Source organism: Carya illinoinensis, chromosome 5 (assembly GCF_018687715.1).
Source record: "Carya illinoinensis cultivar Pawnee chromosome 5, C.illinoinensisPawnee_v1, whole genome shotgun sequence".
In the NCBI taxonomy this organism is placed as follows: Eukaryota; Viridiplantae; Streptophyta; class Magnoliopsida; order Fagales; family Juglandaceae; genus Carya; species Carya illinoinensis.
The window spans coordinates 45,633,714-45,653,844 of NC_056756.1; the positions used below are offsets into that span (position 1 = coordinate 45,633,714).

The 20,131-nt window shown below is 34.0% G+C and overlaps 1 protein-coding gene and 1 long non-coding RNA gene across 15 annotated transcripts; both read right to left on the minus strand.

Moving 5' to 3' along the window:
- Nucleotides 1–166: 166 nt before the first annotated feature.
- Nucleotides 167–3,660, minus strand: LOC122311825. 10 transcript variants are annotated; one of them, XR_006242878.1, is made up of 6 exons: nt 1,734–3,657; nt 1,442–1,496; nt 1,311–1,361; nt 1,104–1,201; nt 586–669; nt 167–412 (listed from the first exon to the last, which is right to left on the minus strand). It is a non-coding gene; the product is annotated as an uncharacterized LOC122311825 (long non-coding RNA). The 10 variants fall into 10 exon arrangements; XR_006242877.1 differs by having other exon boundaries at nt 1,311–1,496; nt 1,734–3,660; XR_006242874.1 differs by having other exon boundaries at nt 1,104–1,361; nt 1,734–3,658.
- A 5,927-nt stretch (nt 3,661–9,587) lies between these two features.
- LOC122311817 (G-type lectin S-receptor-like serine/threonine-protein kinase At1g11410) lies at nt 9,588–14,586 on the minus strand. 5 transcript variants are annotated; one of them, XM_043126512.1, is made up of 9 exons: nt 14,225–14,586; nt 13,980–14,049; nt 12,154–13,819; nt 11,814–11,957; nt 11,441–11,643; nt 11,098–11,308; nt 10,736–10,973; nt 10,450–10,600; nt 9,588–10,155 (listed from the first exon to the last, which is right to left on the minus strand). In XM_043126512.1, the coding sequence occupies exons 3-9, from the start codon at nt 13,415–13,417 to the stop codon at nt 9,853–9,855; spliced, it is 2,514 nt and encodes an 837-aa protein (XP_042982446.1). In that variant the 5' UTR covers nt 13,418–13,819; nt 13,980–14,049; nt 14,225–14,586; the 3' UTR covers nt 9,588–9,852. The 5 variants fall into 5 exon arrangements, with proteins under 5 accessions (XP_042982446.1, XP_042982447.1, XP_042982444.1 ...); XM_043126513.1 differs by having other exon boundaries at nt 13,970–14,049; XM_043126510.1 differs by having other exon boundaries at nt 14,154–14,586.
- Between the last annotated feature and the right edge of the window lie 5,545 nt (nt 14,587–20,131).

Genomic DNA, 20,131 nt, shown 5'->3' on the forward strand with positions numbered 1-20,131 from the left:
AAAATCTCTATAACTTAAAAAAAAAATTATAGCACTTTTTTAAAAAAAAAAAAAATCTGATCTCATATTTTAGTTGCCCACATTTTTTTAAAAAAATAATTAAAACACTTTAAAAGAATTTTTGAAAAAAATTAATTGAAGAACAAAAGAAAAAAAAAATGCAAACTAAATAATATTGTTGTTACATCACAATGCAAAACATAAATTTACAAAGAATAAAATAAATACTAATACATCACAACTAATTAAACTAATACATTAACCGATAAAAAGAAAAAGAAAAAAAGATCATCCTTCAAGACAAAAGAATGATCACAATCTTCCCCTCCTCTTGCTTGTTCTTCAGATGGAGGATCTACAGCATCATCTCCTTCCACATATCTTCCAGGCCATCATCTTCAAACTGATAATCCTACCAATAATTAGAAGGATAGGATAAAAATGTTATCAGAACAACCAAAAGGGCGACAGATAACTAGGAATAGCTTTAAAAAATTCAGATAGAATGGAATCTGGGCATAATATACATGCCCCCAACCATATTCAGAACTCATAAATGCAAAGGATTCAGCACAGCCAAATTACCTTCCCTTGGAAAGCAAGAAGAGCTTCATCAGCATCTTTCTTGGATTTGAAAGCCACAAGTTTATAGTGCGGCCCTCTTAACTCCTAGCAAACAGAAGAAAAACCAGTAATTCAACAAGAAGACAAAGAAAAGGAAACAAAATTGTCACAGAAAAAGTGGTAGAATGTTAACTAAAGTTTGAATCCGATCCAATGTTTCTAATAATAAGATCCTGATATGGAAAAACCAGCAGAAACGAACTTTATAAACAAACACACACATACAGGCATGAATGAGCCACCATAAAAGGCACAAACAAAAACAGACGGCCACCATTATCAATGAGTTAAATTGTTACAAACACTTGATACAGACTAGTCTTCCAATTTTTCTTAGGTGTCCAAATGATGCAAGAATTTGAAACTAACTATTCTAATTGCTTTCTTTCCCGGAATACTCTTATCTCAGCAACCCAACTAATCGAAGACCTAGAGGTATATGAAAAAAAAAACTAAAACTAAAAAAATAACATGCTTACATACGATTCGAGATTATTGAGAGCCGTAAGATCCTCCTCAGGTGAACCCATGGTGACAAACACCAAACCTCTATTCCGATCTTGTTATGCATAGAAAGCTTCACCACCACAGAAAAACACCACAAACCCAGATCAGGAAAACAAACAAAAACCATAACCCATCTGAGACAACAGATACAATATTGCTAAAATAAAGAAAAAGAAAACCTCCACATCTATCTGAGACAGATAGATTCGCAATCGGCCCGTAGCCCAGATCTAAACCAAAAAGAAGAGAAAAAAAAAGTTTAATAAACACAATAACAACATCTAGAGAGATTAATGGAGCAAAAACTCACATCCCTAACAAAGGCTCGTAGCCTCAACTGCAGAAATCCTTTACTTTTTATAGATCTACATACAGAAACTCAAATATATAAATACGAACTCAGATCTAGCTAAAGTGGGCAACGGCCAACGAGAGAGGAAAGTGATATACAAACACCAAAGCTTAGATCTAGCCAGAGTGGGCAACAACAGATGATGAAATAATTTATAGCTTCAATTGGATCCATCGAGAAAATCCAATACAAGCCCAGAAAAAAAAAACCAACCAAATCGAGAGAGAGAGAGAGAGAGAGATTAACATACCGTAGGCTTCGACAGAGTTGAGAGACGGCACGGCTAGGGTTGAGCGATGGCACGGCTAGGGTTGAGACTTGAGAGAAGACTGAAGTGAGGGAGGCTTTGAAATTTGCAATCCGTTCGAGAGTTGAGAGGAAAAGAGATCAAAGATTCAACCGGCATCGTTTTCGGCAAATAACAAACCTAGCGGGCGGTTACGGATTACCGGATTATAAAACCGGATCCGTAACCGGATCCGGATTTTATAAAACCGCCCGGGTGTAATCCGGGCGGATAACCGCCCGGATTCACCCGGATCCGGATTTCCGGACCGGACCGGAAAAAAATCCGGTCCGGATGCACACCCCTAGTTTCTTCCAACCATTTTGTTAAATACTGCAATCCAGAAAAATCAAGAGAACAAAAACGAGGAAATTTATGTGACAGTAATAAGTCAATGCATGAAGTTCTTCAGTTTTGTTGATGAAATGGATTGCCTTCCAATTATATATATATATATATATATATATGGTTTCTACCAACTTCGATTCATATAGATATATATATATACACACAAATGGGTTGTCTTGAATGGAGTTACCCAATATATGTGTGTATATGGTTGTGACTGAATGCATAACTTCATGGTCGTATGAACACATTATTGGGTGTGAATGAAAACCAATAAAGGGTTGGGTACTGTTTGAATTTGGCCGTTAGAATAATAGTTGTCCTCCCCCGCGACCCCAAAAAAAAAAAAAGAAGAAGAAAAAGCCCAAGTATTATGCAAAAATGGGCTAATTCAATACTATCGTCGTGAAGACCAAGTAGCAGAAGTTCGTCAAAATATTGCAGAGGAAATGGAGGATATTACCTGGACTGGAATGGTGACTACACAGTTTCGAGCAGGGAGCAATTCGGAGGATGATGGAACTACTAAACAGTAGCTGACATGTCTGAACGAAGTGGATAAAAAAGAAACCCCAAATTTTCCAAGAGGAAATGGAAAATGATCAAATGCTTTTGTCTAGGGATTGAACGCCACAACACTTTTCCTTCTTGTGTGCTGTCATTGTCTTTCCCTAAAGAAATTGCATTTAATCCATTATAAACAAAAGAAACAGAGAAAAAGGGAAAGAAAAAATCTTCCCATAGGAGATCCCTTATCTCTTCTTTCTTTACTTCAAGTGGCTAATAGTTTGACACATTTGTGCCAATCTTTCCCATATTTTTTTAACGTTTAACAACATCAAACCACACACCTTGCTCTTACTTTATTCTATCCCCATCTGATCCGGATGTCTTTCAGCACTTTGGCGTGACAACAAAGGTGTAAATAATTCATTATTATATTCTTTCCAACTCTCAAAGATAAGCAAATCGACTTATAATTATTAGGAAGTGCTTCTATAAACATATGTATAAATTAAGTGTTTTTTAACCTCTTAAATATTTAAAATAAGTCAGATGCTTTATAAATTAGAAACAAGAAATTTTTACAAAAACTAAAAAAATGAAAGAAAATAAGCATGCACGCATCAGATCTTGAAGCCTTCATCATTGTAGGCGACGTTACAATAATCATTAAGCGAACGTCATGAATATTACAGTAATCATTGAGAGAACCTCATGAATATTACGATAAGAGAATTTGCATACCAATCTGTGTACTAATAGTACTGCTTTCATATTCAAAATTTAAATTAACACTATTTTCATTAAAGTTTGATTTTCTGACCAATCATATTAAATTGAGTATATTGGTGCACAAAATTACTTACAATCAGATTTTTTTCTTTGAAAATATTCAGTCTAACATGTATATACATGCACAATTCAGATGCATCCATGGAAGATATATATATATATAGTTATTCTTTTCAACATTGAAGTAGTATAATTAGATCATCTGTATATAAATGCAAAGACTTCCTGTGACGCCCCCAAATTCCGTTTGGGATTGGACGGACATTTGAAGCGTCGAGACATGCAACACAAGGTTACCTGCCCCCGTTCATGACATATAAGATGCAATAATCCTAACATGCATCTAACATTATGCAATATTCGCAGCGGATAATTTTTTTCTTTAGCAATACTATGCACCAAACTGAAAATATCCCAATACTTAAAACATGCTTCATACATAAAGATCCATTGAATAATTAAGATCACAGCACTATTCCAAAATAGTTATGATCCAATAGTACTGGAGATGCAACTCCATCGTACAAGTAGTAATTTAACTACTATATTAACATTAATGACGTACCGTCGTTCAGTCGACTGTGTCTAGTTGGTCAGCTCCTGATCCTCCTTCAGGTCCTGTAACAAGATCTACCATTCGGGGGGAATGGTAGTTGGGACTACCACAGTGAGATTTGATTACAAATCTCAGTAAGTTAACAAAAAACTTCCATACAGACTAATGATGCATGGATGACAGTAAAAGCATAAATGCATAATCAAATTCATAAGTAATTTAAAGCATAACTTAGTGTACAACATAGCATAATTGACATAGCTTAAATTGAATCATGAAGTGAACTTGACTTAGCATGAACTTGCTCTGAAACTTGAATTAACATGAAAAATACATACTCCAGAGTTGTTGTGGCCCCATGTATTTTACGTGTAAATACATACTCCACAGTTGTTGTGGCCCCATGTATTCTACACAAACTTGACTTAACATTAAAAATACATACTCCACAGTTGTTGTGGCCCCATGTATTCTACACAAACTTGACTTAACATGAAAAATACATACTCCACAGTTGTTGTGGCCCCATGTATTTTACGCATCACATTTGTAGTTAAATACATACTCCACAGTTGTTGTGGCCCCATGTATTCTACACAACTTGATTTAACATTTAAAAATACATACTCCACAATTGTTGTAGCCCCATGTATTCTACACAAACTTGACTTAACATGAAAAATACATACTCCACAGTTGTTGTGGCCCCATGTATTTTACGTATCACAATTGTAGTTAAATACATACTCCACAGTTGTTGTGGCCCCATGTATTCTATACATCACTATGCAGTTAAATACATACTCCACAGTTGTTGTGGCCCCATGTATTCTACATAAACTGAATATACTCAAGATGAAACGTGACTGGAATATGAAAGGACTGAAGCCCTGACGTAACATAACGTGACTTGAACATAATTTGAAATACATAACCAACTTGAGATAGTAACATTTCGTAACATGGCATAACATATAACAAACAACATATTTAGCATGACATATTTGTAATGTATAGTAATACATGACAGAATATATTGTGTAACAGATAAAAATTGATGACAGAATAAATTCTGTATAATAGACAATTACATGATAACTTGGCATGGCATGACATATATGATAACATACATACATACACTGTAATTCTTTTACTTAGCACACATACACAGTAGACTGCTAGTAAGTTAAAAGCTAACTTACCTCGATCTCCGCGTTTCTTATAAAACCTCAAGCGCGATCACGAGGAACTGTAATTAGTGATTCTAAAAGTTAGTACTAAATCACTAATAATTTGAAATATGGAAAAATACTAACTTAAAGAGTAAAATTTCCATTTTACTTTCTACATGTAAGAAAATGACCGTTTTACCCATAACTTAAGGATTTTGCATACTAACTCCAAAAGTCACCAAAATTTACATGCCTCATGTAAATTTTATCCTCAACTCAAATATCAATTTAGAAAAATTTAAAACTAATCACAACTATTAAAACTCCATAGGGCCGAAATTCTCATATGCTATTTCTATTGATTTTTGTTTCCAACTTGTTTTGATCAACCTTTTGATCTATGACTTATAAATATGTGATCTTCAAACCAAACCATCACATGGTTTAAAAAGATGTCCTAAAACATATATAAGCTTCTAATTCAAGATCACATGGTTAAAAATTAACCAAAACATAAATTTAGCCAAGAACATCCACACTTTGGCTTATCTGAATATCTCTTTGCATAAAATTTCATATCTTTGAAACTAACATCAAATATCTTCAAAATAATAATATAACATGTATATAAGATGCTTAGGATCCTCCAATAAAATTATCAAAGTCATTAGAATAGGTTTAGACCACCAAAGAGTTAAACTTTCTCAAAATAGAAACTGTTTTTCTTCTTCCAGTTTCTAAGTTTCTAAATCTAAGCAAATATTTCATCAAAACCTTTAATCATGCAAAAATCCTCAACCAATAGTCATATATACATGTTAACAATACTCCATAAAAATTTCGGACCAATATCTATCCATTAGCTTGGTCAAAAACTCCAAACTATAACATATTCTCCAGTTTATCTCCCAGAATGACCTTTCTATAGTTTACACAATATTTGACTGACCAAATGATCTTCAAATGGGGCAAATAAGATATCCATGTAAACTAGACTCAAAAAGGAACAACTTATATGAATGAGACTTTATGATAAAACACTTACAACAGCTTCGAAATGGGCATGCAAAAGAACTCCTAAAAGCTGTCCGAGAGAGAATGTTTGATATTCTTTTAAAGAAACGTGTAAATGAAGATAAGTTCGTGGGTGATGGCTGGAGATGCTTATGGAAGAGATAAGGGAGATGATAAGGCTGGAGTTGAGAGTTGAGTGTGGTTTTCTCCTACCCAAAATATCTATAAAATATTATCTCAAAATATTCTATCCAATAATATCTATAAAAATCAGCTCAATATATTTTCCAAATGTGGAGTAGACTTGGAAGAGTAAGGTAGCTAAAATCTTTCTATGTGTATTTTAAATCTCTATTCTTAAGATATTTTCCAAATGTGTATTTTGCTTAGGTGTCATGATCTCACACCTTGATTTCCTTCACAATTCCATCTAATGGTTTCTCTTTGTGCCAAGTATCTAATACTATTCATTATGTGTGGTTAAGATCTTGCCAAGTGTCCAAATAAAATATCGCTAACCTAATTTGGACATTTCACACTATGATTTTGAAAACACTGCGCTCAGTACATTTACCGAGGTTACTATTCACTCCAAAAATAAACGTAATAAACTTAGTACTGAAAAATTCTAAATATTCAATTAAGCCTAGTGGTGTAGACTATAATGTATTCTGACACTTTTAACTATCTCAAATAATTAAAATCGCATTTCTGGCACCATAGTGAGTGATAACACTAACTATGTTGACAGGCTAAAATTTATGCGATTAGTCGATTCGTGTAAACTTACAGAGTTTTCACGAGGTTTCTAAAGTCAATAGAAATTCCTTAATTAAATTTCTAGCGGACTGTTACACTTCCAATGTAACATATATGTATATATATTGTTGGTATTTTTTAATAAATAATATTTATTAATTACATTTCTTTTTTAGAGATGATGATTACCAACGTTTTTTTTAAGAGGTCATTACCGTTTGTACCGTTGCTTTACGTTTGAATGTTTTTTCTCTTTAATTTTATCAGTTAATTTCTTACCGGCTCTTAGTTAATGGTCCTATAAAGTCGGTTTTTTCTTATTTCGTCTTTTCCAGAGGAAAACATAAACTTCACTTCTATTGGTTGTTTCATTCATTGCACAGTTACCAAATAAATTGAGGTTGGCGTTCAGAGTATATTTTCGAATTAAGAGAGTGATGTTTTTTCTCTGTTGGACGTAAGTAGTGTGATGTTCATTTTGAGAAAAAGAGAGAGGAAAATTGTGTGTATATTTTCTAGATATTTTTCAGACAATAGAGAAGTGTTATTGAGTGAAGTTTTAGGCTCAACCACTTGTGCAGAGTTGGTTCGGGTTATATGACAATCAGTTAGACTGTTGTATCTTAGAGAAGTCAAGTCAAGAGAAATTATGTTGCACCGGTAAATTTGAGACTTTGTATACTATAAAGAGCTTAAATCTCCTTAAAGAAAACGAAATTTTCGTACCTCAGTCCAAACTAGTTTCGTTTCAATTTTAACTTTTTTGTAATTTTAATTACATTATTGTGTAATTTTACTAACATATATAAATTCAAAGGCAAGTCCATTATACTTTCTTACGCCTTATCTTGGCGATCGACCTCCATCTACTTTAATAGAGTCAGAGGTGAGCGTATCGTGCATGCTCGAATGTCTAACTCTTAATTACTCACATCGATCTATTCAGACTATTTGGACCATTTTTCATTCCATTAGAAACAGATTGCGTGGCATGACTCTTTTTTAAATGATCTCTAATAAAATAGAGACATAACAAAGATATTAACGTTCTCGGATAATCTCCTTTATTGGTTGATTAGCTATGTGTTTATGATTTTGAGATTAATGTAATACTTTAACTTAATTTGCCTGTTAGATTTCTTTTGTGCAGCATCTTTATTTTTATCCAAATTCAGATACAAACACTTAAGGCTTAGTTTGAATGGTAAAAATATCTCATCTGATCTTATTTCATTCGCATCTTATCTCAATATTCAAATATTATAAACATAAATATTTTTAATTTCAAATTTTCAATTTTCTCATCTAATCATTACCTAATCATTACAACTTTTCTAAACTTCCAAACAAATCACAAAAAAATTCAACTTTTTTATATCCAAAAATAAAAATTATATTAAAAAATTATATTCTAACAATGTTTTAACTTTATAATATTTTTATTCAACTTTTTTTTCTTTTCTTTTTTCAAAACCCCATAAAATATTTCAGTTCAAATCATTTCACTACTATTCACGGATTATCTCCTCTCATCAGCTTACTATCCAAACAGACACGGATACCAGCTTCTCTATTCCCCCCTAAAAAACCATAAGCTACAGTACTTCCACGACTGCAGCTTCAAATCCCATATTTGGGCTTCTCTGGTTGGGGAAGAGAAATGATTTGTGCAGTCGGTAAATGCAGTCGGCGTGCAGTCGCTTTGAAAAAAATGAATTAATATGGGACCTATATGAAAAAAAAAAATTATTTTTATAACTTTTTTTTATTCATTCTGTACAACCATGAAAAAAAAATATTTTTATAATTTTTTTTTATTTATTCCGTATAGCTGACTGCATACCGACTGCATTTACCGACTGCGTCTAACAAAGCCCGGCTGGGGAATATTTCAACATTTCACATTAACAAAGACCATCTAAGTTTCTACAAATTTGACAAAACCAAGAAAGATGGGGGATGAACTACTCCTAAAAGTGCCTAGGATGCATGCCTCGAAATTTCCAAGCTGCTTACAAAATAAAGACACGAATGTCAAAATTTGATACTCGGAAATTCTAGCGCCCCTAGGGGGGAAGAATATCATGATGGATGATCACACCAAGAACCTCCCAGGGTTGTTTGTGCCTATTGTGAACGGGCACCATTTCCCATCATTACGTCTATAAAACAAAGGATGCAATGGTCCTAATTTTCGGGTAAAAATAAAAAAATAAATAAAAAGTAAAGAATGCAATGATTCGAGATCAAGACTCTGACCAACATATAGAGAATCGCTATATATATTAAGATCCAACAGCTAGCGTCCTTGTTTGTTGATTGACTTTCAATTAAAAAGGTGCAAAAGAAGACGGGAATTTGCATGTATTTGATCAATATGCATATATATATATAATAGTGGGCAATTACTACACGTACTTGAGCTTCATTTGTGATAATGACTCCTGCCTTTGACAACCTTATAGAAAATTTTATTCAAGGAAGAAGACATGTACAATAACTAATGTCAAGTTCATGTACATGGGATGATTGTTTGCCAATGGCTATGGGATGTAATGTTAAGGCGACAAGTTTGGGGCACTTGCTCATAACTCGGCTCCCCCTTTGAAGTTCAGCCTTGAAAAGTCAATAACTTGGCTTAAAATAAATACTTTAGGGTTGCTGGGGAGCAGGTGAGTTTCAAGATTTGATTGAATCATTCAATGGACAACAAAGTCAAGGTTCTTCCAACTATAAAATATTAACACCTCATCTACTAAGTCATAGCAGAATACAAGTAACAATATCTGCAGTATTAGCAAACTGAGAAAAAGAAAACAGAAAAAAAAAATATATATATATATATATAGTGAAGCTTTTCATTAGCACCAAAAACAGTAAAATGCCAAGTACTAGTCCTAAAATTAATGAAACAATTTGAATGCAGCCCCCTAACTAATTAGCGAGCTTCAGCTTTGGTTAATGTCACCTCATTTACAGAACAAGATCCTTTTGAAACTGATTTTAAATCATCAGATGTTGTTCTGAAAATGAAAGCAGGTTGTTTGGGAGAAGGAAGGGTGATTGCATCAGTACCCAACATAAGCAGAACTTCCAGCATATCTGGTCGATCTCTAACATCTTCTTGCACACATAACAGCCCAATTTGAATGCTTCTCAAGACTTCATGGGGAACATATGACTCACTTATCGATGAATCAACTATGTCCAAGGCTCTATCTTCTCTCCATAGTTCCCAGACCTGTGTGGTTCGTAGCATTATGAATAAAAGGTTGTATTATAAAGGATTTAGATCCCCTATAAACTCTAGGATCAAGAGTGAGAGAGAGAGAGATAAATCCAAAGTAGACCCTACAACATTTATCGAGTATATAATATTGTCCAAAAAATTCACTTGGACAATAATATATGTTGAAAGACTTATTTTACGTGTATATCTCTCCCATGCTTGAAGACTTTTCAGTTTGAATAAGAATGGTAAGGGATCCAAATCCGAGGATATAAGGGGTAAATATTGTTATTTTTAGTTACTTACATGTCCTATCAAACTTAGGGAAGGGTGCTCCATATAAGAACCATTATTCTTCTTGCCACTTACGATCTCCAATAATATTACACCAAAACTAAAGACATCTGATTTTGTCGAAAATTTTCCAAATACTGCATACTCTGGTGACATATAACCACTGCACAAGAATTGTGTCAAAGTTAATCTTAACGTCATTGCATCTGAACAGTATAAAAGGTAACCTTAAGATTTTCTTAGTGCTTAAAAATTAGTGTAGTTTTAAGCGTGGGAATAGTTTGCATATGATACTCACTATGTTCCGACAACTCTGTTTGTCCTGTCTTGAATTTGGTCCCCCTTGAGTATGCGAGCCACCCCGAAATCTGAAATTTTGGGGTTCATCTCATCATCAAGTAGAATATTGCTTGTTTTAAGATCCCTGTGGATAATTCTCAACCTCGAGTCGTGATGAAGATACAAAATCCCACGAGCGATCCCAATGATTATTTCAAAGCGTTTGCTCCAATTCAGGGATGAACTTCTTGTAGGATCTGTAACACAATTTTGTTGCAGTAACACTCAAAATGGTGATTTCAATAGTGATTTGTATGTGGTTATATGACAACAGTATATATATGTATATGAAGGGAATAAATTTTTAGAAACAAGACATACCAAAAATAAAGTTGTTCAAGCTTTTGTTGGACATGTACTCGTAAATCAGCATCTTTTCTTCCCCCTGAATGCAACAGCCTAACATTTTGACAAGATTTCTGTGTTGAAGTTTCGCAATCAACTGAGCTTCATTTTTTAATTCTTCTATCCCTTGTCCTGAACTCTTGGATAGCCTTTTTACAGCTATGTGTTGCCCATTGGGTAATTGACCCTAACATGATTAGTCAATCTGCTCCTTCAGTTCCATTTAAACCCTTCACACCCTCATTGTTATAGAATATTAAGGAACTTGAAATACAAAAAAACTTGCAAGATAGCAATCATGAGTTGTCACCATATATACCTTAAAAACAGGGCCAAAGCCACCTCGCCCAAGTTTATTGGCTGGAGAGAAATTGTCTGTGGCAGCAACTATGCAGCTTAGATCGAAAATGGGTAGATCAAATTTGGTATTACTGTCCTCGAGCTCATTTCCCTCCAAAGAGCCTTTGGTATCAGTAAAATTTACTGACTGATTGTGCAATTTTCTCTTCACTGTCCTAAAACCTAATTGGAGAAATTGTTTAATACAAATTGGAATTAATAGAGCATTTAAGGACCTTCATCATCTGGAAAACTAACCTAAATGACTCCTGACAAATGAGAACTTTTGTTACCACTTAGTGGAACACACACATATATACGTGAACAAATACCATGCAACTGATTTTATTTACCTCTCGTTTTCTTCCTCTTCTTCTTCTTTAGCCATAAATGGGCTAGTAAAATTACTGGCAACAATGGCACAGCAATAGACATTACTACTAAAGCCAGCCTCCCCTTATTCCCAAGAAAACCTCCGGACTTCCTTGTATACTTGGCTGAAAGGAAAAAGAAGGAAATAAGATACGTAATGCTGCTTTTTTCCATCTTGATTTTATCGTCCTTAATCATACTAGTTAATATTACACATCTTAAATGGTTTCATAGGTCAACCACTTAGATAAAAAGTTGCTTAAATTATAACAAAATTAAGGATGAAAAAAAACATTTCTCTTGCGAGAGAAAGAAGCATACCTAAATCTGCCACATCCACACGAACATTTAGACTTTGGTACCCCTCATCATCACGCACTTCAATATCCATCAACTCTCCATACCATTGCAAGCAATTAGTTTCTTTCCCATCATTCAAGCTTGTAAAAGCTGTGCAAGAACAATTCCTCAAGCAAGCTTGCTCGCACCCTTCATAGCTCATAATACTCAAAGACATCTGACCTGAGACAGACGAAAACGGTGCCTTCACACGCTCCACCTTCACAAACCCTTCTCCATTCCCACACATCGACAAACCCGACTTCTTTCTTACACAACCCTCAGAACCTTCTCTGAGATACCATTGCCTCGGAGACTTTGGTTCATACCCTGGGAGACATGAACATTCGAAATCAACATCGTCGGGGTTACAAACACTGTATGCGCCACACTGTCCATACTTGTCACACCGATATGTGGGTGCAGACCAGAACTCCTTCCATCGATGTTCACCATCATTCCATACTAATTGCCGGAGCAATCCGGAGTTGTCTACCACTATTCTTGTGATGATTGCGGGGTCATCGAAGAAGTATTGGTAAGCTATCTCATCTCCATTGTTGATGTAAGTGATCTTATAATTGGATTTTATTGCAGAGGACCTCCATGGCCACGGTCCAGACCGCCAATATGGTATCGAACCCTTGTAAAAGAAGAACTGTGGCGCCTCATTAAGATTTAGCTTATAGATACAGTCCCCAGTTCCGGGGTCATCTCGGGACTTCCAAGATGTTAAGAATCTGTCGAGCCCGGTTCTCCGATTCAAACCAATCGACATGTTGGGCAGCAAAGTGTCTGTCGGATAGTCAAAGCTTTGCCATAACACCGTTTTGTTGTTTTCCTGGACCAGTCGTAGGTTTCCTGAATCCAGGAGCTGAGCTGCAGTGGAGGCTTGCCCTTGAACTGAAACATTTGTAGACCAGAGAGAACGGTTAAAGCCGTCATGAAGAACAAGATTTCCATCCTGCTTGATCGAGAGAACTCCGGAGGAATCATTGAAAGGATCGTTCCTGTTTGCAACCCAAACCACAGTCAGTTCTGTCACTTTGGCGAACCAAATACCAAGATAACGATAGCTGGAGTTGGCTGGGCTGAAGAAGCCAATGGAGAAGTTCTTTTCTTTGGATATCAAAGTTTGGCCGTCTTTGATGGATTGGTTTTGTGTTAAGGTTTCAGTGGAACTGCAAAATGGGAAGAAGAATAGAAAGACTAAAATCAAAATCTTCAACATTTTGTCAGAGTTCATGTTCGAGCCTCAGCCAGTGGTCCTTCTATTGGAATGCTTGTGGGAAAAAATATATATATCTTTTGATCATGTGGGAAAACAAAATTGGCAGTTGGTTTAGGTGACAATTATATATACATATATATCATTCATTCTATATTATATAAAAGCCGTCAATCTTATCATGAAAGGGTGTTTTTTGTTCTGACATCATGCTTTCCATTTTGCCCCTACGTGCATATCAAAAACACCGTTTCATCCCTCCATGTTCCACCGCCGCCTTCAATTTCTGGAAGACCGCTTTAACCTTTTCATCTCCTGCGTCTTCTACTAACTTTTTCGTCTTCTCGGTGTGTTCCACTCAGGGCAATCCACCGCCTTAGTATTATCTATCCTCTCACTTTTCCTCTTTACATAGCCCCGCTGCCCAACCAAGATAAATAATAAATAAATAAATAAATAAATAAAACCCTGAATAGGACTTTGCAGAAGGAAAAAAAAAAACCCTAAATCAGGCACCGCATCAGACCAGCTGCCCAACAAAAGGTTCACCTACAACTGCGACGGCCACACCTGCAATTACCTCGTCGACAACTGCTTCTGTATTCCCCCCCTCTCTCACACATCGTCCCGATTATTTTCTCCATCTTCAACTGCAAAAACCAGATTAAATCTTGTAAAAGTTTATCTATGAAAATTCTTACTATATTCTTCCCAGAATCCCACTGCCATCCAACCCAAGTGGACAAAAGAGTACCAAACAGGAGTAAACCAAACACAGAAGTCGAGCATTTTTTCCCTCAATCGCATCGAAACGGAACAGCGCACCAGATTCAACCTCTGCCCGAAAAAGCAGAGAAGCATGCAGCAGCAGCAGCAGCAGCAGCAGAAGAGAGCAAACAACGCAGAAAAAGTAGCAACAGAGAAAAGGCTCCAGACCTTCAACAGAGCCCCGATCAGAACCAAATCAAACCCAGCCGACATAAAACCGCTAACACAACCTCGCTTGTTCTTTCCCGCGATACCCCCAGATGGCTAGAGGCAGAATGTTATTTAAAAGATCCGAATTCCATCCCACAATGGAGGGATGCCTAAACTCAAAAGGAAAGAAAACCTATAATTCCATTCTTAAAGTCAACCGTTGCGGCTTTCGTTTACAGTCTAGTCCTATTTTTAGGTAAAGACTGTCCTTCAATATTGAAGTCTGTAATTATTGCATCAAATTGCTGATACGTATGGCCATTCGTGTTGCTGATAGGTATTCCAACAAAAAAAAATTCCATTATTAAAGTCAACCGATTGATAAAAACCAAAGCATACATTATACAAGTTTCAGTGGAGTGAGTCTCTAACATTCCTTTCAAAAAAACATTTCGAAATAAACAAAATGCAACATCAGTAAAAATAAAAAGGAGCATCTAGAGTCAAAATTGGCTCCTATCTATTTCACATTAAGGAGAATACCACTTGAAGTAGTTTTGAATAGTTTGATAAACAAACTATTAAACTGCAATTAAAAGTCACAGCATAAAGGTATGTGCTGTTGTTTGCTTGTCAGGACTGACTGTATCTTGATATCGTGATATCGATTATAGAAAGCGAGAATATAAGAATATAGTGTATTACATATAACATATTACATTATAATATAACGTATTATATTAATTTACGTTAATTTATAAATTTATTTATATAAAACTTATTTATATTTAAAATATTTCTACTCAATAAACTGTATGCATCTACTTAAAAGAATGAAAAATATTAATATATTGTCTAAGTTTATCCCTTTATTTTAACGGTTTATATATTTAATTTTTTTATCTAATAATTAAGAAAATGATTTTTATATATTTTTTTAAAATATTTTTTTGTACGAGAAATATGAAAGGGAGGTGGATTATCTTGCTACCAAACGCAGACAAGACGTGAAGAGTTTGTACAGGAAGTTTGATTCCAAGGTTCTTACCAATAAGTATGGAAGTTGTGGGAATGAAAATAAGTTGTCTTAATATGAGTGTGAATAAATCATATTTGTGTACAAATTCATGTGATTCAAGGTCAACAGAAAATCACAGTTGTATGGTTTTACTATCTCCTGCATTTACTGTCGTAAATAAATGATAAACCAATGATACTTAGCAACTTCTTCGATTTGCAAATCGGTATGCACAGCACACTCTCCATATTATTTACATTGAAAGATTTAATTTATAATATTTAAAATTTAAAATTTCTCTTTTAAATCAAATTATGTCAAGTAAACGTTTTATTAGCTGTGTTATCCATACCGGTTTGTAAACAGAATTTTTTTTTTTTTTTTCATGTAAATGGTGTTGGCTCTAGCATTTAAGGGAGTTCATTATGTTTTTCATAACTTTACATTAAACTCTAGTTTGTTTGATTTGCATTTGTTGGTCCTACTGTTTGTAGGAAATTAGAGAACAGAATGAGTGACAGAAAATTAAGAAAAAATTTCATTAATTGATAAACTATAACATGTCCCAAAGATTAAGACATTGAAATATGATCCCTATGCCACATAAAAATAAGAGAAATGATATTTACAAATCGTGAAATGTGTAAGTGTCATACACTCTCTCTAAAAAAATGAGTAAATACGGAACCCACATAAAAAAATTTATTTTTTAACAGTAAACTTAACTCTTTTTTAAAACGATTATACGGTACTTATATACTCCACGATTATATGTAATATTACTCGAAAAATCTTCCACAACACGGGTATATATAAGCAAGACCTTCCCCTTCTCCGTCCTTGAACGGCCACTAACCATAATAAGGAAAATCAAAATGGTTTTGCATAAACTTTACGACCACCTTTTTGGCAAAACAATCTGCAATGTTATATGCGACTTGACTCTGGTTGTCAAATGTTTTGCCATGTTAAATTGGCTGAATCTGCCATCTGCGCAATGATAGTAATATCATGGCTATTAATTGAATGGCATAATCAAAAGTCTTAGACCTCGTTGGGAATATATCTTATTTTATCTCATCTCAAAATTTTTCATAATTTTCTTCCCAAACATCACTCAAACATAAACATTTTTCAATTTCAAATCTTTAACTTTTTTTTTTTTATCTAATTATTACCTATTCATTACAATTTTCCAAAACTTCTAAACAAAACACAAAAAATAATTTAACTTTTTCATAATCCAAAATGAAAAATTTATTAATAAAATTATATTATAACAATATTTTAAGTTTATATATTTTTTATTCAATTTTTTTTCTCTCATTTTCCAAAACTCAACAAAATATCTTAACTCAAACTATTTCACTTCTATTTATAAACTATTTCACTACTATTTACTAATAACTCAACTCATCTCATTTTCCAACAAGATGTTAATATAAATAATGTTATTCATTATCTTTCTTTTTTTTTAAAAAAAAAAAATATATATATATATATATATATATATATATAAAGAAAAAAGAAAATAGTAACATCTTGATTAAAACTTCAACCATTACATTACAAGACTTGTCTTTCACAATAAGGGATGAGATCTCCTTAGGCCCCTCCTCTAACCATACAGTTTCTATCTGCCTTAATACCCAGTTTGGCAAGAGGATGAGCCACCCCATTGATTTCACGATAAGTAAATGCAGTAGTCCATGAGGTGTGAGCAGCAGATAGGAACAACTTTATATCCACAATCTTAGAATTAATAGCATCCAATACAGACTCTGCATCCTCTTCAAAAATAACCTGCCATATTCATTATCTTTTTAATAGTTTTATTTTAATCCAATTATGATGTGATACTTCTAAATCAAATTATAGATAATGAAAGGATGGTCATAAAAGAGATGATAAAAGATGAATGATTAACCCGCAAAGATTTGCTTGTTGAATTTATGAATGTCATATTGAGTTTTTATACTTTCTTTATTATTGTTTTATCATTCAGATATTTTTTTTTTACTCTTTGAATTTAAATTAAAAATTTTAGAATATAACATTCTAGTATAATCTAAAAGAAAATAAATTCAATCAACTAACGTAATCATGTAATTTAATTTTATAAAAATTGAAATTTTTTATTATTTGAGTTTAAAAATATTATTTTTTATTAGTGTAACCCACTATCCAAGAAGGAAAAAAAAAAAAAAAAAAAACTATTAGGTAGTAAAGCAGATTAAAAGAGATATCATTACTCTAAACCAATATGTCGATATGCCAACATATATGGAAGTTAATGATAAAAAAAAGTCAATCAAAATGTGAGGCAACTAGTCAACTGCCAAACTTGTTATAAACTTTATTGTAAAGATTTGACTAATTTTATATAACTAGTGATGCATTGTCAATGTAATAAACATCAATTTAATTTTGTTTTTAATTTTTAATTTTAATTCATTAAACCAATTAAATTAGATATATAAGAGAAATTTTATTTGTAATCCTGAGTGAGAGACTGCGTGTGCGCAGTCCCATTGATGAATATAAGTAAAAGGAAAAAAAAATTATTTTAAAAAATATATTATTAAATTTTTAAATTTTTTTAAACATAATTGTATAGGTTTGTATAAGGCAGTCTTCATTTATAAACTATACGTAGACTAATTCGATTTATAAACATAACATGTCAAACTTACTATATCATTTAAAATTCATATTATTTATAAACTGTATTTAGATCGAAAAAATTATAGTGCATCTCCACATATGATTAATTGGTGAAAATTTGCAAAGATTCCGGATCCTTTGTGAGGAAAGAGGCCCCTCTTTTCTTTCACATTTACATTACTTTCTTTTTATGTCACTTTTCCCGTGGCTTGAAAGGGATAAGGTCTGGGCCTGGAGTCTGGACCATTTCTCACCCACGCTACGGTTTTTCTAGTCAATGTTTCTGTACTCGTGTACATTTGTCTCTGAACGGCCCACAGAATTGAAACGCGGTGCAATTTGATTCCTAGCTTGCCCGAGAAGACCAACTGTTTGATAAATTTATATAGTGTACTATTCAACGGATTATAGCCTTGTCCTCGTTTATATTAGTGTCCTCCACCCGAGAGTACATAGAATTGCTAGCAATTTCAACAGACAAAAGAGAGTTAGTGAGAGAGATTGAACGTAGATGGTGAGGGAATGGAAGGAAGCAGCACGAGGGGATGGAAGCAGCAACTATGAAAGCTTAAGCAGCAGCAGTGCAGTTTTGATCTTCTGGGGTGCGTTGGTCATGATTTCTCTTATTACAGCTATCATCTTTGCCTGCGCAGATGGTGCATCCAAAGAAAAAGACTCTGCAACCCCCACCGATACCAATGGCACAGTTTGTGCTGCCGGCTGCGGTGATTGATTACTCTTTCCCATCATCACTCTCTGCATCGATCATAAGAGGCACGAGAATGAGATTCAGAAGTGATATCACTGATATGATATCTGTTGCCAAGCATTGCTTCCTTTTTGTTTTGAAGTTATTCATGTTAGAGCTATTGTTAGTTTCTTCCAACCATTTTGTTAAATACTGCAATCCAGAAAAATCTAGAGAACAGAAACGAGGAAATTTATGTGACAGTAACAAGTCAATGCATGAAGTTCTTCAGTTTTGTTGATTAAATGGATTGCCTTCCAATTATATATATATATATATATATATGGTTTCTACCAACTTCGATTCATATATGTATATATATACAAATGGGTTGTCTTGAATGGAGTTACCCAATATACATGTATATATGGTTGTGACTGAATGCATAACTTCATGGTCGTATGAACAGAAAATTGGGTGTGAATGAAAACCAATAAAGGGTTGGGTACTGTTTGAATTGGCCGTTAGAATAATAGTTATCCTCCCCTGCGACCATAAAAAAAAAAAGGAAGAAGAAGAAAAAGCCCAAGAATTATGCAAAAATGGGCTAATTCAATACTATCGTCGTGAAGACCAAGTAGCAGAAGTTCATCAAAATATTGCAGAGGAAATGGAGGATATTACTGGGACTGGAATGGTGACCACACAGTTTCGAGTAGGGAGCAATTCGGAGGATGATGGAACTACTAAACAGTAGTTGACATGTCTGAACGAAGTGGATCAAAAAGAAACTCCAAATTTTCCAAGAGGAAATGGAAAATGATCAAACGCTTTTGTCTGGGGATTGAACGCGACAACACTTTTCCTTCTTGTGTGCTGTCATTGTATTTCCCTAAAGAAATTGCATTTAATCTTATTATAAACAAAAGAAACAGAGAAAAAGGGAAAGAAAAAAATCTTCCCAAAGGAGATCCCTTATCTCTTCTTTCTTTAATTCAAGTGGCTAATAGTTTGACACATTTGTGCCAATCTTTCCCATATTTTTTAACGTTTAACACCATCAAACCACACACCTTGCTCTTACTTCATCCTATCCCCATCTGATCCGGATGTCTTTTAGCACTTTGGCGTGACAACAAAGGTGTAAATAATTCATTATTATATTCTTTCCAACTCTCAAAGATGAGCAAATCGACTTATAATTAGTAGGAACTGCTTCTATAAACATATGTATAAATTTAAGTGCTTTTAACCTCTTAAATATTTAAAACAAGTCAGATGCTTTATAAATTAGAAACAAGAAATTTTTACAAAAACTAAAAAATGAAAGAAATTAAGCATGCACGCATCAGATTTTGAAGCCTTCATCCATGTAGGCGACGTTACAGTAATCATTGAGAGAATGTCGTGAATATTAGACTTCGATCTTTGAAAATATTCAGTC